The sequence below is a fragment of the Varroa destructor genome, unplaced genomic scaffold (genome assembly GCF_002443255.2).
Source record: "Varroa destructor unplaced genomic scaffold, Vdes_3.0 BEIS01000006.1, whole genome shotgun sequence".
NCBI lineage: Eukaryota > Metazoa > Arthropoda > Arachnida > Mesostigmata > Varroidae > Varroa > Varroa destructor.
In genome coordinates this window covers 27,174,943-27,201,061 of record NW_019211459.1, presented here as the reverse complement: position 1 = coordinate 27,201,061, position 26,119 = coordinate 27,174,943, and the positions used below count along the sequence as shown (strand labels likewise).

At 41.4% G+C, this 26,119-nt stretch overlaps 1 protein-coding gene across 4 annotated transcripts in view; it reads left to right on the top strand.

The window, feature by feature from the left end:
• The window catches only part of LOC111252767 (uncharacterized), a 50,804-nt gene that overhangs the window by 12,451 nt on the left and 12,234 nt on the right, over positions 1-26,119 (top strand). The window contains exons 2-5 of one of the 4 annotated variants that reach the window (XM_022811167.2): positions 10,003-10,091; positions 15,233-15,438; positions 15,770-15,921; positions 19,468-19,629. The exons of 1 other annotated variant lie outside the window; for it this stretch is intronic. In XM_022811167.2, coding sequence (XP_022666902.1) covers positions 15,324-15,438; positions 15,770-15,921; positions 19,468-19,629 — 429 coding nt within the window. In that variant the 5' untranslated portion in view covers positions 10,003-10,091; positions 15,233-15,323. The remainder of the gene's footprint in view (positions 1-10,002; positions 10,092-15,232; positions 15,439-15,769; positions 15,922-19,467; positions 19,630-26,119) is intronic. 2 more of the 4 variants (XM_022811165.2, XM_086992148.1) reach the window with 2 other exon arrangements.

Here is a 26,119-nt window from a genome sequence, read left to right as displayed (position 1 = left end):
GACTGACGTCTTCCTTTGCTTGCTGGCCGTTGGCAACTGTTATGCAGATCTGTGATTGTTGTTATTTATTCTTTGCGGTCGGTAACTGACAACCCAGAGCTGGTGAGCTATGTGCCGTTGGTGTGGCGGAAAGGTAATCCGTTGACCCTCCGATATAAAATAAATACTCCGAAAAGTAGAGAACTCATCGACGGTGGTCGAAAGTCAACGACAAAGCAAGTTGTATGGGCACAGAACGGTGGCTAATATCCGCCGACCACATTTGTTCGAGTCGCTTCGTCCTTGAGAGTCACTATGCGCATGTTCTCTTTTTTGATCATCCTTCCACTGGCACAGCACTAATCTCAACAACAACCGCAATAATAGCGGCCACTACAAAATGGAGAACCGACCAGAGCCACCATAACTTACCGCTTCTGTCCATTCTGTGTGCGCTAGCCGTCACCGCCGTTGTTGTTGCGCTAAGCGATCAAGATACTTTTTGATGTTGGCAATGATGGCCGTGATCATGATGACGGCTAGTCAACGCGTTGCTGCGGAATGGACGACGACATCGGCCGCCAGCAGCAGGCGAAAGGTGATTTTCGAGAAGACTAACAGACTCATAAACAGAGGAGACGACATCAATTCATATAGCCAGCAAATGTTTATGCTGCTGACCGCAAAGGCCACCAGGGAAATAAATAGCCACGGTTACAGTTGATTCACATCTGCAATCTAACGCTTTATAAAAATGGCACACTATGGTATCGTAAAACAAAATGGTACTACGCCGATGTCGTTGAAAGAGAAAAATGAGATGACGTTCAAGGTGTAGCTTTGGTGAGGGTGCCAGCTAAACTTAAACTTCATCGCACTAGTGCTAGATAATGCCGTCTCGTCCATAAGCTTGAAAAGTGTGTACCAGCTAATTATTGCAGGCTACGCCCCAATCGAATATGGGCGATCACTTGCTGCATTAATGCGTTGTGTGTCCAACGACAATTCAGCTGAAAATTTTTCAATCTCGCCATAGAGGGTGTTTAGAGACGATCTACAGTATAATGTAATTTTTTCAACGACATACGGATACAACAGTAGCTACCCTGGACAGGAAATATGTGTTGCACGGACTTTTATGCGTAAGGAATTTTCACAGAATTTACGCCTGGCATGAGTCTGGGACACTTTCCTTTTTTCAAGTTACGATATTATCAAGAATCGTTTTCATTGAGGTACTACGCCCAAGAGCATATTTATTAAACTAGTACTATGTGTTATGTACGTTCGATATAAAAGGAACAATGTACTAATAACTCGAAAAATTTCTCGGTATTTCCGCTTCGCACTCTCCCCTTTACCAGAAATTTTGTCAGCGTGCTGTAACTAAAATACTTTTATAGAGTAGAAATAGAAAACATCTTTTAGAGGCATCGCTGCGAATCTTGAAGAAGATTATAATTTGCTTTGAATCTTCAATGATTTGAAGATACAGCTCGCTGGGTGGGATAATCACAACGATTTTCTTTATTCGGTTTGACGCCACCATCGTCAACAGCTATTCAACGACAGCCATCAGACGGCGTAGAATGGTAACGTCTGTATTTTCGCGCGCAGTTGACCGCCGTCAGTTTGAGACCGTAAAGGAAAGCAGTTTGTAATGGCAGCACTGGTGACAGTCGTCGTCGTCGTCGTCGTCGTCGTCGTCGAGTCGGTAGAGGAGTCTATAGAGCGGAGACGCGATGTTAACTTTTATCAACGACCGTTGCCCAAAGCTTCTCTCGACCGATCGACGGACGGCTGGAGGATTCCACTCTTTGCTGACCAGCCACACAGCCGATCTTTCTCCCTCTTCCAGAGAGCTTCTATTATATATATCTAGTATCAACAGTTACAGAGGTCATGAGATAAATTGTCTCTGAGTAAAAGCAGTCATACAGACGATGCAAATGGAGACTTTCCTAGTTGTGTACGGACGGCATTTTGTGACATTAGCGAAACGTTATGAGGTCGCCTCAACATGACATTGCTACACTATTGGTGCTCAGTGTAACTAGATATAATCTTGATGTCCTCAAGATAACCGTTACAATAATTCGAACTGGACGAAATTACTTTGTACTCGAAAGTTGTTTCCCAATATCCACTGGGCACATGCCTGCCAGCTTATTCTCTTCAAAGTATTTCATCCTCTTTTCGATTAATGTCAGCATACCTAAGTATAGTGTTTGCCGATCCCCTTGGCCATGTTTTCGTTCTTGAAGTTAAACGAGTCCCTCCATCTGCGCTCGGGTGATGGCGTTTAATAGCTCAATATCAGGTTGCTAGAACGTAGTTAAAAATAGTAGCGTCGAGCTCCTAGAATGTAGCATCTTGGCAATAAACGCCGCCGTATCGAGCTGGACGTATCGACACACACCGAGTGAACTTACTTGGTGAAACGAAATAGTTGGATCAAACAACACGAGAGGGCGTGCTGGTGTTACAGATCAGCTGTTTTTTCTTTTAACCACAAATATTGTGTACCTTGGAATTCATGTCTCGTTCAAGCTTGCAGTTTAAACGACAGTAGTTGTTGGTCTCGTAGTTGAAGATGCCGCCTGAAGCGAATGATCATAGAGCATCACTGTTTTAGGGGGGGACGGGGGATGGGGGAACAGAGCACAGCCAATGCACCTTGTTTATATGTGCATACTCAATGACTATCAAAAACATAACAGAAATAGAAATAAATCTTTCATGTTGAAGTGAGTTATTGCGATAATCGTTCATAATATGGACGTCAGTGGTAGAGGTTTGCTCGATTTATAATGCTGATGACAAACGCAGGAAGAGATCTGGTTTTCGCATTCTAAATACTAAAAGTTTATTGATCAATATACCTATTCGTATTGTCCAAAATGGAACTTCTGATGTAGTTAAGTTTGTGACCGGCAAACCACCAAGACCGTCGGACAGAATAAAAACAATATTGAAAGCTTTGAGGTAGCAGATTGTTAGTTAATTTCTATAAATGTTACGTCGAATTATCACTTTCTATAAGTTCTTTCAGAAGATGTTCATATAGACTTTTCGCTTTTAGGCGATTGTGACGAGATTTGTTTTGTGAAGTACTTCTAATGAGCAGATGGGAACTAGCGTCCTTCCGCGGTTTGTGACCAGCACATCATTGTGGACTGCAATGATAACCATCATGATTATGTAAAACATGCATTATAATCAAGGAACATACACCCCTTATGGCAATAATGCAAAAAACAGGCGGCCGATAGCGTTACGAAAGTGCGCGGGGATACTATCTACGTATATATCTGAATGTAGCATAGCAAAGCATAGTAGTAGAACTTCGAAGATCAAGGATCGACGTCATGAACAAAGGCCTCTTATAGCAACCATTCACTAAGATACTTCCATCGCAATGGGGAGCCTAGATGGCGAAAACAACGACATCGTGTCATGAATACATTTAACTGGGATATCTCTCTGAGATGATCGGTCAGTTTAGCATTGACGGCAACAGCAGTACTTGTGGCCAACTGTTGTCCCGCGTTCGAGACTTTCCGATATATGCCTATGAAGAAGCACACATATGTGCGTGAGTATGCTTGTCAGTTTCTTGTTATTGTATATAGCTATCCAGTGTCGCTGTTCCATTTAGCTGCACTAGCGGGTCCGGTCACTTTTCCTTTATTAAGCTCGGTTTGAGATCCTTGATCTTCACATGCAGTTGCTATTAGACACCATCCCACAAATATATACTACGGCAAGCTGATGATTCAATCGTATCCGCCGATTCCGCTGAAATAAACAGTAAAATTGTAATCTTTTCATTGACGACTAAATATATCTTCTTTGCGGTACGTGGCAACAATACATAAATACGCATATTGTTCATAGTGTAATAACTTGACACACTTTCCTCTTATCTTCGCTTATGTACGAAGGTATTACATTGTCGATGAGTCCCTTGGCGTACATTTTTTTACGTGGCTCTTCTGTTTATAGGTAAAAGGATGCGTATTTCAATACTTAGATAACTAAATCGCAATAATATATTAAAAATTGAATATAAAGCAAATGCAAGAAAAGTTCCATTTCTATTCCGAAAATGGTTCACACAGGGTAGAATTCAACACGGATTAGCTTTCTTGGTCTGTTAATATCAGTCAATTACTCTTAGTGCCATCGTCGTTCTTTTTGAACTACATCCTTTTGTCGTTAACTCAGACCCTGACATACTGCTGGCTCAACTGGGAGGGAAATCAGGCAATAAAATGTGAACATTTTTGTTGTTCAAGGCCTTGAATGTTCTTCTATATCATGCACCTATCGTACACAGCGTACTTTCTTACTTGATTGAAAATAATAGCAACAAAAGTGGTGTATTTATCAGGTAACATCAAGGTAGGCTTGTCACAGTATGTTGTCCTCCCAAATCAACGTAGAGGAAGGAATGCGTTTTAGTTAAATTTGCAGTAAGCGATTTTGTAAAGTATTTTTTTTTTAAGAAAATTAAAAGCTAATGCACAATGCAGACCGAATGTCATTGCTAATAAACCACTATTTGATACCGTCGGACTCTTACCTACTAAACCGTGTGCATCGTGCCCTCGGGCCTTGATTCAGAGCTAATTTTAATATCGACTCAAACAGTTGCCCAGACATAGAATAGAACAAGTGTGTTACAAAGAAGTAGTTACCACTAGAATTAGCTTTTGCTCTACGATAACTGGTGCCAGTGATATGGGCGTTAATGCTGAAAAATGGGCTTAATATAGGTCCTATTGATTGAAAGGGGAAGCTATTATAGCCACATAACAAATGGGTAAACGAAACTAGTAAGAAAAAACACAAATGTTTACTTTGTCTTTGCTGTCAACTTGTATTTCATTAATTTAATAGAAATAATTGTTCTTACATGTTCTTACGTATTACTATTACACTTATATTTCATTACGGTGTTGTTAGGTAAGTGACTGAGGTTTACGAACCTAGATGTTAGAAAAGTTGGTTTCTGCCGCATAGGCTACAATTAGAACAGACTAAGAACAAATAAGAAAAGTGACTCCGAGCAACCTTCAATTAAACTTTGACTATGATACATTATCTGAAGTACTATGGGTATGCAGTACCTCGGAAAAATAACTCATCTCCTGAATACGGTTTGACCAATTACTCTAAAAAAGGTTCAGAAAATTTCAAGCAGTGCAACTGCAAAATATTTCCGTGGAACTCTGACAACCATATATTTTCCTCAGCTAAGGAAAGACTATCGATTCAAGGGGAAGCTTGATTGACTTCGCAGGTAACATCTTGAGAGCCCGGCAATGAAATATAAGTTTTTTTTGTTCTTAGAATCAGGGTGCCGTTCTTGGCATACCACCCATCATCTCTAAGTAATAATCCAGTTTCACAGAGTATCGCATAATAAAAGCTGACTAAAAGTAGGTTAGCCAAACGATCAACGAAATGCATTAATATGCAACAAAAAGAGAACGATCAGAGATCTGTTTCGTCATTTGAAACCAATCTCCCTCTTTCAAGCTACCCCTGTATCCTTCTGTAAAATATCTGTTGCTCTTCAGGTCATAAATTGATCACATTGCCCCTGTGCTATTTGTGGGTATTCGGATCATCTGAAATCCAAAAGATAAAGCAGGAAGACTATCCAGGAAAGGTCAGCTGTAATTTCGGAAAGGTGACTCAGTCCGGTGCCCATTACTCTGTAATTGCGCATACTAAACCCATCGCTATGAGGAGCTGAAATACGTGACTCAGTACCGTACAAAAACTAGAAAAGCTAATGTGAACAGACGTCTTACTTTGTCGCACTGCTATTTAAACTTACTTTGCATTTCGCACGTGTCTCTCAGAGTGGATTAATCACAGGACGTACACAAAGACTTTGTGTAGATTTAACTTCTTATTATTTGGATGCCACCTATTTAAGTTCAATTCATTCTTTGAAATAAGCGTGCGTTTTTGTTACTGGGCTGTGAGAAAAAACATTTTTTATACCACCAATGATTTAACTACGGAATAGCAACAAAGCGTGCTCCGAGATTCATGCTAAACCGATCCCATCTTCAAGTTCTGTATGACACCATTGAGGAAATGACAACCTTTTGCCCTATAGATCTTTTATCCTTATAATGTATTGTATTCATTTCATTATTATATTTTAGTCGGATTCATTGTAGAAGTGATGTAAATGTTCTCGGGCTTTTGCTGTTTCCTACCGAGCTAGCAGTCAGCTTCCATTCCTTTCGTAAAGTTCGTCAGCTAATATATGTATTGCTGATAGAGATACCTGCCCGTCTAACAGAACAAAACCCAGACACCTGTACTAATCATTCATCGAGCGGCTGAAATGTTTTGGACGTTTGAAGACCCCTCATTCAACGGTTGCCAACTAGTTTTTTACCAGAAAGATAAGTCTCAATATTGATACGGATATTAGTGAATGCTAGGGTTTAGAAATAAAAGCAAGCTCAGAATAGGGCTCTGAATCTCCGATTCCAGCCACTGGTCATGCGCTAGAGAAGCATTTGCGCCATAGTGGTAACTTTCAAAATGTTTTTACTTCTCGACCGCATATGAAACTGGGGTGATATCTTTATCACAAACGTTTTTAGATCACAGATAAGGAAATTGGGAATGGGGGAATTTAATTTCGTTCCTAATTGTTAGAGCAGTATTAATATCGAATAATTTTTTGATATGTAATAATTTGATTGTAATAACACATTTGTATAAAAATACACAAACACAATATATATATATATATATATATATATATATATATATATCGCAGAATCAATGATAATCAGTTATCCGTATAGCCTCTAACTTATAATATGTATAAGCTTATAAAATTTAAAAAATTTATCATTTCGCGACATAATTGCTCTGTTTGCGATAGCATCAGCGTGCCACGCTTCCGAGCGAAGATATTTGGGGGGCAGTAGCCGGCTTCAGTGCGTTATAACGAGTCCTATTGCTCAAGTATCACTTCATAAAGTGTCAGTTTACTTAATTTCACTACGTGCACCCGCCAGTACCCCAAAAGCCCAGATCTGTCGAGGGCAAATAGTTAAATCGGCTTTCAGAATCTGCGAATAGGCACTGTAACAGTGCCTACGCACGACCTCCCTGAGATCCCGCAGCGTCAATAGCAGACTGGTCAACAGGACGCTCTATGAAGTGTCTCGATACGCACGCATTTGAGTCGGAATTAAGCAATTTTCGTCATTATCGCTGATATTTCACCGCATAATGGCTTTGGAAAAGCAAGCAACCTATATGAAAGGGAAACAGGTGCACTCTATTTGAACAATATACAGCGAGGTGGTCGAGCTCCGCAGACCTTCGCCCAGCCTAGTTGCTTCGCTATTACTGGTTGGGGTCAAAGGTCCATGTATTATTCGCCTTTCTATTTAGTTAGGATTGCAAAGCTATGTTCGATGTTTTCGCGAAGAAGCCGGTCCAAGAGAACATAGTTAGCGAGGTGGTATAGCAAGAAAAATGGCTTTTGAAGTCGTAAGAAAGATCAAGCCCTTTTTATGTGTAAAAGTCATAAAGGTCGAGCAAATTGGGATCTAGAACAAAAGAAGCTCTAAATCAGAATCAATGGAAGCTCAAGGAATACCAAGACACGATATCTAATATCCACTGAAGCTGAGGTGGCCCAACAGCGAGGTCAGCTTCGTGGGGACTGGTCAGCAGCAGCATCATGCTGCTTCTAAGAATCGTCGTTCGTACATAGCACCCTCCATCGTATCAACGAGCCCCACAGCTACCCTCTTCTACCACGAGCGCCAACGTCCGAGGACTTTGTGTATCACTTCCTCGCAGCGGTGGCCGCTTATAGAATGCCCTCAGGATGCGCACTTTCCCAATGTCATCGCAAGTACAACAGGGATTGAGTTTGGGATCTCGGCTGCACTCCAACAAAACGCTGAAAATTATCCAACGGAATTGCAAGAGTGCCACGAAATTAGCGCTTTCAATGCATACTGGGCATGGCAGAGTATCTAAATCCTCATGCCGACCGAAACTTGAATGACTTGTCCATTTAATATCCTCGACTTCTACGCAGGTCGATTTGCCAGCTCGAGAGAGTGGCGGACCAGGACGTTTTAACGTGATTATAAACCACAGGGGCGTCTCTATATCCAAGATTAGTTGAGGATAACGTTATCGCATTGCGCGGATCGCGCATTCGTAGTACGGCAGCTTATATTCGTCGCTGCGGTATCGACATATGTGCTTACATAGGATCTCATTAAGGTTCTATAAGCATTGTTGCTCTCCTGAATTTGTTCCGTAATCATTGCTAGCCTAGACGAGCCCGACATGAAGCGTGCATTAGCGCTCTGAGACACACCTGCAGATATATAATTGCTAGATCATCAAGCTAAGTTCGGTACCGACGTCTGTGCTTAACCAAGATAAGGTTCGCTTTCTGGATTGAAGCAACTTGCTTGTTGTAGGAACCGGGATGTGTACTAGTGCACATTTCAATTGCTGTAGATCTCGTGGCGTTAGCGGCATAATCTCTGGCCTCTACAAACCAGCCCTGCTGCGATGCCTCGATGAAGCGAAAGTCCTAGAGCGAGAGCTTGAACTCATTCCGGTACTTCATGCTATCGAAATCGTTTGGCCATTTATCCTACCCGCCACCCTCCAAAAAACTCAGATGGTCCCTGACGGCTTGCCCGAAATGCCCAGAACACTTACAGATTACTAGCAGATATACCAGACAGTCTGCCAAATGGCAAACACCACACAAAGTAAGAAATACCTAAACATGTTAGAAAGTTGGCAAATAGCAAAGGCGGCCATGCGAACAGTCAACACGTTGTGAATCAATCGTATGTCCAGCAAACTGTATAATTTTACTGAAATAATTTTAAACACATGCATTCAGGCCGCAGCAGTCATGCTGGAAAGATGCTCCTTTTATAACATGTCTCTAGATGCGTACCTGAATGTAAAGAGCTGTTGTCAGTGGCGTGGCCGACTGCTGCAAATCCTTTAGTGAGTATTCAAAAGTTGCGCTTTGCAATAGCGTAGATTGGATCATTATCAAAATACCGTTTTCTTGCTAGATGTGTTAACATGTACCAAGTCTATTTGGATTGTGCGAATTTAACGGTTAACGTCGTTTACTCGCTTCGGTTTGCTTCATTCGTCCACTGTTAAACCAATAGCTTCGCCTATATTTCTCAGTGTTTTTATTGGTTATCAACGAAATGCAATTGAACTCTTGTTGTTGCTTCTCAATTTTTTAGAGTGTCACTCGATGTGCTTGTTCGAGTTTTAGCAGTAGATTTTCGGGCTCGCCAGCTGAGGCGCTGCCTTCACCCTTCGTCAGCGTCCCTGGCCCAGTGAGCATAGAGAATAGTCAACAGCTACTACTTCTCCTCGAGCTAGTGTCGTGCTCTCGTCGCCCTACGCTGCCATTCCTGGAAATTCGACTTTTTTTTTCCTCATTTCGTTTATGGTTGTTGTCGCGCCCGCTTTAACAGCTACTTACATCCAGCAATGCGTCCATGCGCACATCTAACAGAACCTCTTTGTTTCGACTTTTACGTCCGGTATCGCCATTGGGCACTCCATCAAAGAGACGGCTGGCTGGCTGGCTCCCAGCACGAAACGAAGCCTGCCTGTCTATGCTCGGGTTCGAACCTAGACCATAACATGTGTCCAAGCTTAGCACGCAAACACATTACCCACTAAACTTTCACGGGGTACTAACAGACCCACATAAAATTGCCGCTATCGTTACTGAACCAAATGCAAGTATTGCAAAGGACGCCGAGGCGACATGTCTGTCGTCCTGCCGAGTTTATTACTCACTTCTTCGATTGGGTTATGCCGGTCCAGCAGTTGCTGCCGCTACAGCTATAACCAACTGAATCTATCTATAATATTATATAAATAGCTTTGACTTTTCATTTACCTGCTGAACGTCTGGTTGCCGGCTGGTGCGCCTGCGATGGGGGACTCTGCTGGCGGCAGCCCACGGACCAACGGACTGGTCCTAGCGTCATGGCCTGATGAGCTCGCTTTCTGTGTATGAGTGCATCGTAGCACCATGAATCACTTTGGTAAGTTTGTTTGCTTGAATATAGAAACGTTTTCTTCGTTGTCATCGCTTGGCGATCGGTAGGTCTGTCAGATGTTTTTTTATTGTTTGTCTCTGTGCTCTGCAGTAACAATATTCTGCATGATGTCAAATGTGACTCGCTCGTTCAGGGAATACGCTACGTAATTAGCAGCGTAGTAAGAAAACAACAAAGCTATGTATGTCACCAAAGAACAAATACAAAGCTATCGATACCCTTACAACATTCAAAAACAGTCAGATTCACACATTCCTAAAAAATATATAATATAGATGGAGTACAATTTGCCAAGCGTATGGTGCTTATAGCAAACAAAGTCACTCCAAGCAATTCGTAAGTTAAGAATCTTTTAGAAACGGAGAACAAATCGATTTGTAAGATAACTTGACATGTATGCACGACTCTTATATTTCTTTAGGTTGCAGCAACATTTCCAGTAATCGGAATATCGAAAACCGCGTGGCCTGAATCTTTTGGCATAGAAACAAAGATAAAAAGTTGGATTTATGTACCATACATTTCATTCATTAGCTTTCCACATTCGAGAGTTCCACATTTCTTGAAAATTAAAAGCTGAACTGTAAAAATGAGCAGATAGAATAATAATAATCTTCATTTCCAAGAAGATTATCGTCGAAAGTTTCACGTCCGAAGGAAAAATTGTTGAATGGACCTGCTGTCTTTTCGATAGGTCAATGAGTCAGCGTTTGGCCTGTGACTGCATAGAGTATAGTAGCTGGTATTAACATCACTCTGGCAAACCACACGCCGCTTTTGACTCGAGATGACGCTACAAGCCAGTCAAGCCCACTGAACCTATTGTTCATTGTCAGGGATGGGTGCGCTTCTACGAAATGTGCTCTTGTCAATCTAGAATCGTCAGCGTATTCTCCACTGGTTTGTTAATTATTGATAATGGTGACCGCGTGAGGCATCGGTCTCACCTCTTCATCGCGTATTTACCAAAAAGAATAAAAGCAGCGGCTTGGCAACTTGTTTGTTCTTCGACGGCGAGGATGGCCACCGATGTCGATCTGAGTCGCTTCTCTGATCGGTAACATGTCATAAAAGAATCATGACAGATGGTTGACAAAGTAAATAGGCAGCAAAGCATGGCACTCGTTCTATCTGCTTTATTTATTAGAACATTTTTTGCCAGCTTTTAACGTTCAAGCCTAATGATTTTGTTATAACTGCGCCTGTGGATTAGACGTTACCTCTTGTATAGACTTATAATAATAATTGACAACAATAGCGGTGGTCATACTGGTAAAGTGATGCTTAGAATATAAAGTTAGCGTTGATTGATTTCTCGAATAGAGAGGAAGCTTGGTCCTGAACAGAAACGGTCGGGTTGATGAAATGCCTGTTGCAATAAAGCTAGGCCAAACCCAGAAGGACCTGTTTACTGTACACACAAATTGAATCGTCATTGGCCCTATGCGGCCAATTTTGCAATCGTCAGATGATGTTAGGCATCTGTATTTGATCCGAATGAGAAGATACTTCAATTAGAACATATTTGATTTCAGCCTTAATGCTCCACAGCATACTTTTGATTTGCCGTATACTATCGTGGTTTGGTCGTCAAGAGTTTTTTGTTCAATTATATATCAATTATGTAGCCAATAAGCAATACTAAATCTTTTCCGTAGTTAATGATCTGGGGCGGGCGGGGGGGGGGGGGGGGGTCTATCAGTTCAAAGGCACGGATTATCGTTTGTACCGCGAACCAATACGATGATAATCGTTGTGTTCGGGCAGCTAGCTTAGGACCCTATCGAGCCAATAAGAAGGGAAACTCTTTTATTCAGGCAAATGTTATTTACATTTACACATAAACTGTCGAGCGGGACATCAAGAGTGGCAAAACATGTTAATATTTATGCACTCTGCACGAATGGATTACATGCTACGAGCGGTCTGGCCTCTCAGATTGGATACTTAGCAATTGTTCACATCGAAAGCAATCCAGGCGAGACCTACACAGGACCAGTGTCGCCTATCGACGCGATGCACCCATGTAAAAATGTTGAATCGAAGGGGCATCACACGGAGTAGAATGGCTGCAGTGCGCTGTGATATCCGTCCGTAATCACAACTTAATGTGTGCACCTTTTCCTGCAGTGTTTGTCTTCTTCGTTTGATCTTGTCGGAGCCTCTAATCCGTTCCAACTTATAGATGTGTTAAACAGCTAGCAGACTTCTAGGATAGCATTCACCTATCTATCCTATAACTCCATTAATACTCGGCGAAAATTTGAATATCAATGCTTATAGAATATTGTGTACAGTTAGTCTTATTCGATTCGATGCTATGCACATTGTTGTTTAGTGTGCTTGGCGGCGTCCTGGGTTTCGCCAAGCGTGCTGACGTTTGAGACCTGGGTTCGACTGGTCAACAATAATGGTAGAAGGAATAGTGAAAGGAATACGGAAAGTAAATCGGTGATTCAGCATCACGTCTATCGAGTGAACAAGTCGTCGAAGTTAGGAAATCAATTGTAGGTACGCTTCACAGCACAGTGTGAGCTGTTGTCCCCACAGCATGGTAGTGTACGAGCAAACACAGTAAATTTGAGTTCTGTTTACGTTCTCTGCTCGCAATACTTGAACCCGCACCCACGTTTTTCATAATGGAAGGAACTGAGTTATCGAGGTCATGGTACAACTAAATTTGGTAGGTTTCGAACAACCGTTGCAGTGAAGAAAGAAGCATCTTTGCGTGCATTTTATGTGATTCACTGCTATGTCCTTTGCAGCTGAGTGTTGCATAGGAGGGTGACGTCGCAAGAAGACCTCCAAATGCCCACACTCTTCAGTTGTTCTATAATATTTTGCTATTATTACGAGTTGTTCTGAGCGTATGCGAATTAAAACGTCGCATAAAAGCAACTCATGAAATAAAGCTCTACATATCCAAATCCTGTTTATACACGAAGATTATTCGCGCTGGAGGGTGATGATTGTATAACGTGTCATTGCCGTCTTAACCGATAACAGATGGCCGACACTTGATTCGATTGTGGTACTACTGAGTCTTCGTTGTAGACCATCCTCGTCTAACCCGTTCGACCCAGCTTACCGCCATGTTGCTGTACCTCGCTATTGGTGCGTCGCCCATAAACGACAGCTTATTTGATTTCGAATCACGCAAAGGCAGCAGCATCCGTGATAGCAATAGCAAAGCAAGCGAAAACAGCCCTTATTCAACAAAAGCTAGTTGCCCACTTGGAGGCCAGAATGCCGTCTGTGGATATTCTCATACGAGTTCATCCTCCACCTTTACCTTGTCCATTATCTCCTCAACCCCTGGTAAAAAATGCGTATCACAGTGACTATCTGTCTCGACATGTCTACTTCGTCCTCTAAACGGACTAAGGCCGCTGCTATTGCGGCGATCGCTTAGAATATCCATACGTAAAGATTAGGTAAATAGATTCGAAGGAACAACGAGGCGAGTAATGATAGGCTGGTGGTCAAGCGATGCTGCTAGTGGGAGCCTTGTGCGGCCAACAAAGCTATAGCTAATATAGCCAGATTTTTCGGTATACGATGAATGGACACACACGGATGAAGGGATTAATTGTCTACTCAGCGATGTTTCTTCAGTTCGGACTGGGCAGGTCTTTCTCCAACCTGGTTTTGCCTTTATCCACTCAGAGTGACAGCACAACGTGGAAACTTTGCGCTTTTTTGTCGTTCTAAGCACAAGCACATGCTACGTTTAGAACTACAAACCAGCCGACAAGACTGAAGTAATGCCTTGTATTAAATACATCTAGGTATAAGCAGCCACTGGCTAGCGAATATGTAGGGCTTCGGAAATGGAGGTCATTTTGCACAGCGTGCGTTTATTAAAGATATATCAAACACGTCATTCTTATCACTGGCAATGCTTTCAAGATTGCTAAGTAAAGGCGACACATAAATAGTGGAAAACGGTTTCCATATCATCGAAGCGAGTGGCTTTTCTCTATTCTGCAGTAAAATTTCACATATTACGAAGGGCAGCCCAATTTCCACAAGATATTCGAACTATGTTATGAAAAATGCAAAAGAGTTCGAAATAATAGCCTTTATTGAAGCAGAGATAATGATTTCAGTATTTCAGGAAAGAAACTTTACTAATTTTACCCTAGGTTATAAGAAATCTGTGAAGATGCGAGTATATTGAGGTGTCTCACACCAGGACCCGTAAGGCTCACTCTGAAACCAGCTGTTTTATTATTGTGAATATATATGAACGAAATGATTGATTGGCGGCTTTTTCAAAATACAGTTAATCTTCTATGCGTATAAATACGAAGTGATCACTTTTTAGCCCGCTTTTTCTTGGTCCGATCTAAGAGTCAACAGTGAAATACATCATTCATATGTGTTAGACAGGCCAGATGCCTCGTTATCGACCACTGCGATCATGTCGACGAGCAATTGCTGCTGTTGTGAGAGGTTGACGTGAGCGTGGACGGCCGCCTTTCCTAACGGCATCACCACGCCGGCAGCGGCTAAAAATATCATACGCATAAGTCGCAACAAAACACATGCTCTAACCGCTGAACCGACAGAAACCTCCCTATCTTCCTGTAATAATTAGATTGCGGGAAGTAGCAGCTTCGTCCTCATATGCCCATTATCAGGTGAACTTCAGTAGGGTCTGTTCTTATTACCGAGCTCAGAGGCAATATTTCGACTATTGCTAATAATATCATCACCGCAAACTATAAACAGTATTGTGACCGCCACGCGTAGTTGTTGGCTTCATGTCGCCGTAAAAACAGCATTTCTGGCTTGTTGATTCTAATATAAACCTGGTATGAAGCTAATACTAATCCCAATTTAGGCAAAGTAATTATTTGGGACTAACAGGGTGCAAATGCATAGTCTTTAAATGGCAAAACGACTTTGAATATAATCTTAGTTGGAAAAAGCCTGACACCACTTTATCCGCTATATATGTATACGTTCATACATTATAATTGTACTCTCCAGTTTATAAACATTTAATTAATGAATATATTCATTAGTATCAATACGCGTTGTATGGAAGTTTTTTTCTTAAAATCCACCAATGTGACTCTACAAATAAACTGACTTTATCATCTGATTGTATACCGTTTCAGGTTTGACCGGTTCATTTTAGCGTGGGGGTGACGTTACCGTTAACCGGCAGCTCCATTTTTGGTGCTGTTTTGCTTTCACAACGTCGAGGCGATGAGGGAATTCTCAGACGAATCGCTTGGGGGGGAAGTTCCCCAAGGGGCGTCGTCAATGGTGGGACCCCCAGCTCCACCGGGTGCGCTCGGTCCTTCAGTGTGCCCCTTTTCGGGTAACTTCTTACATCTTTCATTTGATTATCTCCGATCACTTTAGAAATCTTGTCACTGTTACTATATTTCTTTGTACACGACACTTGGTGTGCGGTACACAAAATCGGTCATGCTTCGATGTCTGCATTTTATTGTATGTAGTATCTATATACGTATAGCCTAGCTTACCTGACTGGCTTTGGTCCGCCTAATGACGAAGCTTGGCAAAAAGAGTTAGCTATCGAAATAAATCTTCTGTGTGGATCATTGTCTTTTACTTTACCTATAGAAAAATGTTATAGTTGCTCATAAGCAACAATACACGTCAATCTATCTCTGTATAATGAACAGGTCGGCCCTTATCAATTGCTTCGACTTCATCAACTTCGACAACAAGTAGCGGATCTAGTACAACCACTTCGCCCGGTTTCCATGCGAGTCACAGCAAACGCTCTGGCAAGCATCATTCCTCCAGTTACCTAGCCAGCGCCGAAAGTCTCCAGGTCAGATTATCAGAATTAGAGTGACCTATGAAAACCTAATTTTGTATCTATACTATCCATATTATAGCGCACAAGGCTGTTCTGTTGTATTTTGTGTACGTCTACACCCAAATAGAAGACCATAATGTCGCATGAAACAAATTTAATCAAATGTTTATCTATCGTTCGTTTACCTGCAGCATGATAGTTCTCCTAGAGCCACCACTTAATTGCGAATTCTCCGTAGCTCCCCGAATTTTTGGCGGAACAATCATCTGTATCCAAGCTAAATATGCCGATAGAATACATAGCAACGTAAAGTAGTAACAATTTTTCCCTTTTATCTCGACATCCATTGTCCTTTATTTACAACCTTTATTAAAAACGCTAGGTTAGGCCTTGTCTATATCTTATAGTTGAGTAATTTTTCATTCCAAAGTTTACATATGCTACTTACTCAAGTATCGATCTTAAAATAGGAAATATGCTTAAATAAATCCATACAGTCGACTGATATCAGTTTAGTCAATTGTACAGCCGACTAATGATTTTAACAGGAATATTTCGTTTTTACTAAATGTAAAATGTGTGTAATCTGTTTCCGTTTTTCAAATCTAAAAGAAATAGGCTAGACGCTGAGTCGGTAAAACTTTTTATTCAATATAAACGTTTTTTTTTTTGATATTTCAATATACTATATTTCGAGCTTTTACGTATTTCGGCCATTTAAACGGGTCCTGTAGAAAAAGTTTGGCTTTTTGCCTAGCGGGAGTTGTGTCCCTGAGCGTCGTCGTGGAACGTTAAATATACGGCAAGATCAAGTCGAGCTTCGATTCGGAGGTTAGTGGCACAGAAAGTGACTGCCCTTACCAGATGGTACGGACAGAGACAGGTCGGGTTCTGAAGCTAGAGCACGGCCTAAACACTCATCTTATGACCGCCTCGATTCAAATGCAAAAAAGTAGCGTGATTGTCGATGATTTAAACATGTCTAGTGTTGTAATGCTAAACCAACCACTGATAAGTAATTGTCTGTTTACATGTGTAAACATTACACCATTGTCAACAAACTTCGTGCTAGTAGAAACCTACGCCATTTATAATAAAAAAATATTATACAGTCTATCTGAAAAATCCCCGATAGAAGTGGTGAGCTGTACGCCGATACAGGATTGTTATCCAGAGCCCAGGCCCTATTTTTCTAAAGCTTAAGCCTATTTTGATGGATAGCATAATGCAATCGTCTTAAAAATGTTTAATAATACTCCCTCGTAAAACTAGAAAAGTTCGAAATGAATTCATAATGAACAGCTTAACTTTTGGCCTAGATTTTGTAGCCTTTTTCGGCCCAGGCTTGCCTGGGCGCCAAAAGCGATATTTAAATCATCGTGCGTCTTTTTTGACGTCACATCCATTCATACAAGTGCGTTAAAGAAAATCCGGTTTTTCTATGAGTGCGTTGATGTTCTCCTGCGTCAGTTGTTGACAGGTCTGCATTTGCTCGAAATTCAACTCCTTTGGCACAATCCTTGTCGTGAGCCTTCTTACCTCCGAATGATCTCCGAAGAGAGTTCGACATGACTTTTATAAGATGTTGTACTCTTACGAATTCCCTGAAGGTAATTCGGGAATGTTCCACCATACGTTATTTTGCCTTTCTTTCCGGTATGTATTTCCGTACTCTCTATGACTCTTTACAGAGAACGAGGAAGGGCAAACGATCTTAACTAGTAGCACTAAATTATAATAATGGAAATAATTATTATACATTTGCATCGTTAACTGCAGCTATCCAGCTATTTTGGCTTGGCGTCCAAAATCAATGTCCATGTGCGTTTTTTTTTTATACTTCCCTTTGCGTTTCAATGATAGCAAACATATGACGCTATCGTTAGAGACGCTTTTTAAAATTGCTATGGAGGGAAAAACATTCTTAAGGCTAATATTCTGATTTCCTTACATTTTACCACGATCACCCCTGAAACTGGGATCGGCGTCTGCAGGCACAGACTTGAAGTACTGTATACATGACTTGTGAGATGTCCTTGATTTCTTATCTGGTCCTCATTCATCCTTTGACACAATGCCGTACACTTTTGACCAGATTCAAGTCGAGCGAATTTTCAAGCGTTGGTAGAACCTAAAAACAGTTAAAGGTAAGCTCTTTAAAGGCACACTTCGCCCGATGATATGGTGACTTGTCATACTTAAATACACAATTTCCATCCGAAAGCATTCGTTCATATAGTCTATCGTGAAATAGCATTACTTCACTGAGCCGTCGTTTCGCATCATCACGCTGCTGAAACGTAGGATGGAAATCAGGGCCGACACTTTTGCTGGGATGCTCGACATACTGGATTACACTGGACTCGCGTAGGGTTTTGCGCTTGTAGACGCGTTGAGCGTTATGATATAAAATTTACAAATGCGTTTCGCTTGAGAAGCAAACCCTTTTCCAGTTCATAGCTGTCCAACATTAGAATTGTTTGATCTATTTGAAACGCGCATATTTGTGTAGAGAGCCTAGCGGAGGTTTTTACAGCTGTTTTACGTTAGCTAAGGCCTGTCATTTCAATACGATGTCGGAGGGTTCTTATGAGCGCAGTACCCCACGCTCTGCTACCCTGTGACACAACTGAGAAGCCGTCGCAAATCGAGCGTTTTATAGGGCAGTTATTCTCTGTGTCCTCGTGGTCGCCTAATGGGTAACGCCTTCATCTGCTAATTTTAGGGACACACTCTAAGTTCGAATCCGCGGATAGACACAGTTTTTCTGTCCACCTGATGGAACTATGCCTAACAGCGGTGCCGGACGTAGAACTCGAAACACAAATCTAACGATCCTCGCTGCTCGCTGCATTGTGCACCGTTCTCGGCTTTTGCTTCCTATTTTTCCTGAAGACGTAGGCATCTCATCCTTCCTTTATCTTTCGAATTACCTTGTCCACTGCATGCTTCAGCACTCCAACCAACTCATCAAATTCTCGGTTTCTGTTCTCGAATGCGTCCTTGAAAGTCTAGTTTGACGAAAGAGTCCGCTGCTCTTCCGTGAAGCATTTTTGCAATCCCCATACGAGTTCATACATTGTCACAAAAGCAGGAAAACAGTCGAAATGCGTTCCAAAATAAGCTTCGTACGTATCATAAAAGCCTCGAAAGACATCGGTAATGCGTATGTATATTAGTAATAGTACGTACATAAATAATAATAATAATACAATGTCACTCACCAGATTTCTACTAAAATAGATATAATATTTACTCTTACATGTGTAATTCGAATGTGCCAATGTAATGAATATGAAGGCGTCATCGAAGGGCAGTATTATAGAGCGCTAAGGTCAGGCTCTCAGGGATCCAATAAAAGTGTGGAAGAACCATTTTTGTTTGTTGCTCTATTATCCTTTTTACTATTTCCTAGTTATACTGTTTCTTTGCGTGCTCCAGACTCGGGGTCATGCTTTATGTAACGTCTGTTTTATAAAGGTTTATCAGTGAATTTCAATGAAGCCACCGAATTAACTAATTGCAAGTAATAATAGATACCTGTTTGCATGCGTACAGGATGGTTCCGTTTGTTTGAGTGGAGGTGCAACCATCTCAGACGATGAAGCAGAAAGCTCCTCCGGAAACGGAGATCGCCTTCTTCGGTACACTGACAACGTCGTCCATGAACTGCTTGAAACCGAACGAGCCTATATCCACGATCTCGCTGCTGTGATACAGGTCAGTCTAAGGCGTTCCTACAATTGCCTAACCTTGCTCTATTGCTACATGTTTGTAGTGTATTGTAGAAAAGGTCATTCCAAAAACTTTGTATTTACATGTACAGTTGCATCTTTTCTAAATTTCAATCAATCTTGCTAAATCGGGTTTTTTTTTTCTACGACTAGTAACAAGAAATGGTACTGTTCGCGTAGCGAACGCGAAATGTGTGCCCGTCATCCGTGTGTCCATCGATACTGTCTCTCTCCTCGTTGAATGCGTGTAGCGCTCTTCGCGATTGAGAATGTTCGATTGGCATACCATAGGTATTATACCCGAAAACTATGACAGCCATAATTGTTTGGGCTCTTTGTGGGCATTCTCTGACCAACAAAAGGCCGCTAAGGCTGCTTCTACTAGACGTAGTTTACGGTAGGTCGCGCTGTAGGAATGCTCATAGGCAACTACATACTGTCGCGACGGTCACGATGAAGTTCGGAATTGCAGGGTGGAAGACTATGTTAGACCAAGAGTACTTGTTTGGGTACGATTGTCTATAAGTACAATATTTTCGAGGCCATAGCTGTCAACATCAATTGAATACCGCGCAATATTCGTCCGCTTCGTTCATTCGACCCTCTTTCATGAAGCCCTAGCTAGAGATTCAAAAACCCGGTGGCAGCGGTTTCTGTTTCAGTTCAAGTACAATACTATCAGCTGTTGAACTACGGAAATTGACAAAGCGAAATAATGTGTAGTGATATGAGAAGCGTGGTCGGCGCTACTGACAGACGCTTTGGGGGCCAATGTCGCCGCAGTGCAGTGACGCCGATCATTTTAAACGTAAAGGCAACGCTAGTCTTGTAGGCTTCACCATTGCTACGGCTTTGCCTTTGTTATCACGTTTTCTACAGAGCATATCTGCGTGAGGTGTACAGAGCGTTCGAAGCTGTTAAGATCAGTTTCTTACATTTCCCTGAGGGATCGATCGGTTTGTCGAAAAAGCTGCGTTTAGCCCGCGCCTTTCGCGGTGCCTCGCGCACTTCCAGTTAGCGAGAGTAAAAGTGAATACTGTTGCCTTCAGATGAAAACCATTTCGAAATCTTTCTGTTGCGCGAGTTTGATACTTGTATTCATGGTTTAGAGCAGACTACCGACTTCATTGATTTCAGCCTTCTCCTAGTACATATTTTAGAATAGGTACGATGAAGATATCAGTCAAAAAATCCGCGTAAAATTCTATAAAACTAGCTACTATCATGTTCAACTTATGCTGAATGGTAACGCTGTTCCCTCAATCAGCTGGAGAGATTTCTAGCCATACTAATCAGGTAGACACAAACTATATCCAAATAGCATGCAATACCTATTCCATGCTCAAAATCTTATCCCGAGGGATCTTTAAAGTGTAGGTGTAATTATAAAAGGGTGACATTCTATTAAAGTAAAAAGACGTGCGTATCTAAAGGAAGCGTGTGACTTTTCCCACAGTTCTTTCAAGTGTCCCCTAGTTGTTTATTGTAATATATATTGAAAACGTTAGTAGACTTTGTAAATGTAGTAGTAAATAGTCCCATACGCTTGTACGTTTGGCGGCACAAGTTGAATAGTTTAACCGTCCACTATATTAATAAAAGTTGAATGATCAGCTGTCATTTGGGCACTTTAAATTATTCGGCCTGTTTCCTATTGGTCTCAGTTGAAGCCAAGAGATCGTGGCGCTAACAGTCTTATTTAAACTGGTGCCAGAGGTCGCTAGCGGAAAGAAGGCTGGATAGAACTACTAGAAGAAAAGAATAACATGTCTCCCTATCTAATCAGGGATTTACCCTATTCCTGTTTATATGCAGTAAATGTTTAGATGAGACAGCTGGTACTTGAGCTGCCGTACGTATAGTTGCTGACAGTTAGACGCTGTTCACGTCGTCGGCTGCGGTCATTTAGCGTTTCCTGCTCAGAAGACGTCGTCTGAGAGCAAACTTAATGCTATGGAGCCGTGAAGGAACAGCGAATCAACATCGCCACGCAATTCTGATGGTTCCGAAGACGACAAAGAGACGTCTTTTCTTAGTAGCGATGTTATTATTCGGTTAAAAACTGCCACGTAGATCTCGGCATATGATATGAGGCAGATTTGGGTGTTTCCATCGAAAATTTCCCACAAATATCTTCCTTGCCTTTTTATAGGTCGAATTGATATTTAACAACTGTCAATAGTAATCAACTCCAACCAAAACCAATTTTCTGAAACTCGTTATGAGCATGTTTTAACCTAACATTTCTTATTATGTGAATATTTTTTTTTTTATTATGAAATCAAAAGCTGATCCAGTTAAAAAAAAAAAAAAAAAACTTGATTTTTTGTGATATTTTACTGTCTCTGTGCAGAGATACCGCAGCTGAGAACCCTGTGCCTTTTGATCTGCTGCAAGGCACTGTAGCTTCCATGAATCTTAGACCGTGTATAGGTCTGTCACAGGACTTAGATGGTCTAAATCGTTTGTCGCTTTTTTGGCGGTCAAGGTGAAGACCTACATATGGCGTACTCTAGGATATCTCGATAAGGTGCCTGTGTGGTCACTCCTTGAAGAGCTCGCTGGCCGACCCGGCAAGCATTGAGGTGGACGTCTCAAAACTGTTTTCCACTTTGGTAGCACAAACTTGTGATTCATGCCCAGTGCCATGATCGTGCAGATATAAAGAAAATAGGGCAGAGAAATTGGACTCTGAAACTTTGTTTTTGTGTGGTGTCTTGCAAAAATATTGCTTAAAGAGATTGGAATTGAATATTGACTGCGTCCACGCTGGTACATGCTGCATACTGATTACAAAAATAGCCATATTTTACAGATGTGCCCCTTCTATGTTGGCTTTCGTGTACATTAAATGCTGCGTGCGTTGGCTAGATATATGTATGGAAAATAAACAGTGTAGTGAAACCCCGTAAGGCTGGACTTGTTAAACCACAAGCTATCAAAATTTTACTTTTGCATAGATACAGAGGTGAATATTATTTCCTAAAATGTTTATCTTAAATATGGGTTTGGTCGTAGCCTTTGCTGTGCTGCATATATGAGCGCTACAAGAGAACAAAAATCTGTCAGAATATATAAACAATGCAGCTCTGGCTGATAAAGATACGAACACTCTAAGTAAAAACAACGAGCTTCTTTGTTGCTTAACCTCTATTGCGCACAGAAACGACCTAGGCGTACACCTCGGCGCCTTGACAGCTGTTTACATACATGCCTGACCAAGGTGCTGACTTGGCAGCGGAAGTAGCTGATTTTTTGCTCTTTTGAGGTAGTGTTTGATGTTCAGGTATGTGCATAGTATTTGGTCTTCAATCCTAAATCGACAATTTGTGCTAAGATCATTATGTAATGGTATGTATCATACAAACAACTATATCTTTATCATATATCATCGTAATTCGTCGTAGCTATCGTATGATGCTATTGTTGTTCCACTCTTGTTTTGCCCTACGCTTAACAACCTTCTCGGAAGCCCTGGTTAATTTTTTACGGAAATTAACACAACAACAGCCCAGCGGACAAGCATGGCATCTTGTCCGCCCTATTTGCTGCTGCGTGCACGCTTTGTTGTCATGAGTCAACGCGAAATGTGTTTTTGCTTGCGTGCTGCATCTGCCACATACTATGATAAGGCAGTCCTATTTTTTTTGCAAGTAACCTTATATATAAAATGGCTTTATTTTCGCCCGAGTTCTACGAATTCGTGCATAGTACTTAGTGTTTATCTGAGCAATAGATGGGCAACACTTTTGCGAGGTGTGTTTTGGAAGTGCGTGCTCATACCCAATTCAGCGCAAATGATGACAACGTCTGGTTAGAAATTACGATACGATAAAAAGCATATTAAATGGGAAATAGGTAAATGTAGACATCGTTGTAGTAGCTTATGGGACTCACATCGGTTCATGCTGTGGGCGTTAAGAAAAAAACCTTAGTATTTATTATATATTTAACGGTACTGTAACTATTTGATTGCCGGCTAGGATCCCTGTGTGGGCGAAACTCGTTGTTGCTAATGTGGCTGCGTGAGCAGATTAGTACGAAGGCTTCTAGACACTTGTCCAAACTTTTACTATGCAGAGATATACATGCTCATGGGGAAAACTACAGACGATTCGTGAGCGAAACAGAGTAGCGATCTAGGTTCTCTCTTGCTCCCTTGTCATCCGTAGACATTTCGTAATCGTAGTAACACTTGAATACGAAATAACCGATTGACTATGTTAAAACCAGACAAGCAGACGATCCTTCAGACAACCTTGTCTATGGTTGACTGTATATTTGCCCATAGTAAACATTGCGAGAACGAAGGGTAAGTTAAGCAACACCGTGTGGCTTCGTTTTGGAGATGATTGACGATTTAAGTGACGTTTACGGTATCGAGACTGGGCGTTTTTTCGGTGTGAATCATAGATGAAGAGCGTTAGCGAATAAGTAAAACAGGTAATTATTTGGGGGATCGGGAACGAAAGTTTTTGATATTGCACGAATGAAGACCATTCAGACTAAAATCGTAAGACATTTTGAGAAAGATTTTTCGCCAGTGTTTGCTTTGGATGTTTAGTACATACGACGCGATTTTCGCGTACCAAAAGAATTGCTATCTTAAAGAAATCTACAAGGTTTGACAATGTAACGTATGATACTGTTATGATTTACTAATTCCTAATTGAATCAGACTTTAGGAGATACGATCGGAAAAGCATCCCTACTGTCGGTTTACGATCTATTTTTTAAATCTTGCCTGTTATTGTTTCTTGACAGGCTGATCTAGTTATAATCAGATGAACAAGTATGTGGTATCAGGGCATTCATAATTAATAATAACTTAACACTCAGAGTAATGTTGCTAACGATAGCGAAATATTTAGATTTTTTTCGCAACCAAAAACAGTCGATAAGTAAGCCGATTTTTGTGCACAGTGATTTTTTTTTTTTATTAATCTCGCGCGTTCGAGTAAAGGCCCAGTTGTTATCATTGGCTATTGCTAACTAAAATAAGATACAAACGTATATACTATTTGTTACTAGGTTACCTAGAAAGAAGTAAATGAGACATATCCACACAACGATCTGCACCTAAACACCAATCAACTGGCGTCACTTCAAGCCGTGTTGAGCTCAGGAACTTCTGTCCTAAACTATGAGTTTAGGATTCATATAAGGGGCATTCACAGCCTGAATTTCAGCAAGAGATGCAAACGTAGAACACTCTAGGAAAAAGTGTCTTGTCGGCCTGCTTGAAGCGTAGCCAATATGAACGGCAACAATGTTTTGATCCGCCTGGGTCGGTGTCCGACTTGATATACGGTAAGGTATCTGTTTTCCTAAAAAACTGGTAACCCCTAGACCTGTTCTACTTCACATCGTAACACGTGGGTACCTCGTATCTTTGGTAGGTGTAGCTCGCGTCGAAAGAATAGGACTCTGAGGGTCAGCCTGGCACATCCCATCATCACTCACCTAAGAGATAGGCCATCAGATAATGATGGTGCACGTATTTCTAGGGCAAACATAAAATAAACTCCATTTATATGTTTCTGCTATGAACATTGAGTGACTCGAAACGTGAATGCAGTCTTAAAGACATACTAATGCGTGGGATGTTACATATTGCGTGATAATTTTTTTTTCTCAGCAAAAGTTTTCTGCTATCTTACAGTTGTAATGTTTGCATAGTTCATTTATGCAGGGTAAACTTATGTGCTATAGCAAACATCGCTATAGTTACATGAGAACACTTTTATGTTATGGAATGAAGTGGAATGTCGCCACTATTAGACGCCCACTTCTTTTATTGGCGGATTGAAATTTTGCTGCCACCGCCATGATCTTGAATTTGACAGTCCGAGATGTTTTGGCGATTGGCTGTAACCGGTGTGTTAGAACGTAGGGGGATTTTGAGCGTACACGCGCTATCAAAGCATATAACGTGATGACGGCCATTTCGGAGCGAGAGAATTCCGGTGTTCAATAGCACACCTAACGGCTGTTGATAGGTGAGCAGTAGGAGCGTAGGGGCAGGAACAGGTCATCTAACTCGAGCGTGAGAAATAGATAGCAAGGAGCGGTTGGATAAATAACATTAGTGGATCGTTACGACGATTACGAGCACAACCCACGGCAAGAGACGCGTTGGACTTACGGGTCTATGCGTTTCTACATACGGCGGTCGATGATGTAGGATGTTATTGACTGAAGGGAAAGTCGAACAAAACTTTAGAATTGGTTGAAAAAGGTGACAGAATGACAATTCCCCTTCCACTCCCGAATTGCAGTCGTCTGCTTCCAGTTTTATTGTCCTAGTTGCGTCATCTACCTATGACACAGCTCTCACAGCAGCGGCGCTTGTTGAGGCTCATAATTGTTCCGTTAGTTCCGGAGCTGTTGTTCGCTGAGCGCTTTTGTGTGGCCCGTACTAACACATGTGTTGATTCAATAAGATATAGAATCGTTTGTTAAGCTGACAGTGTCGC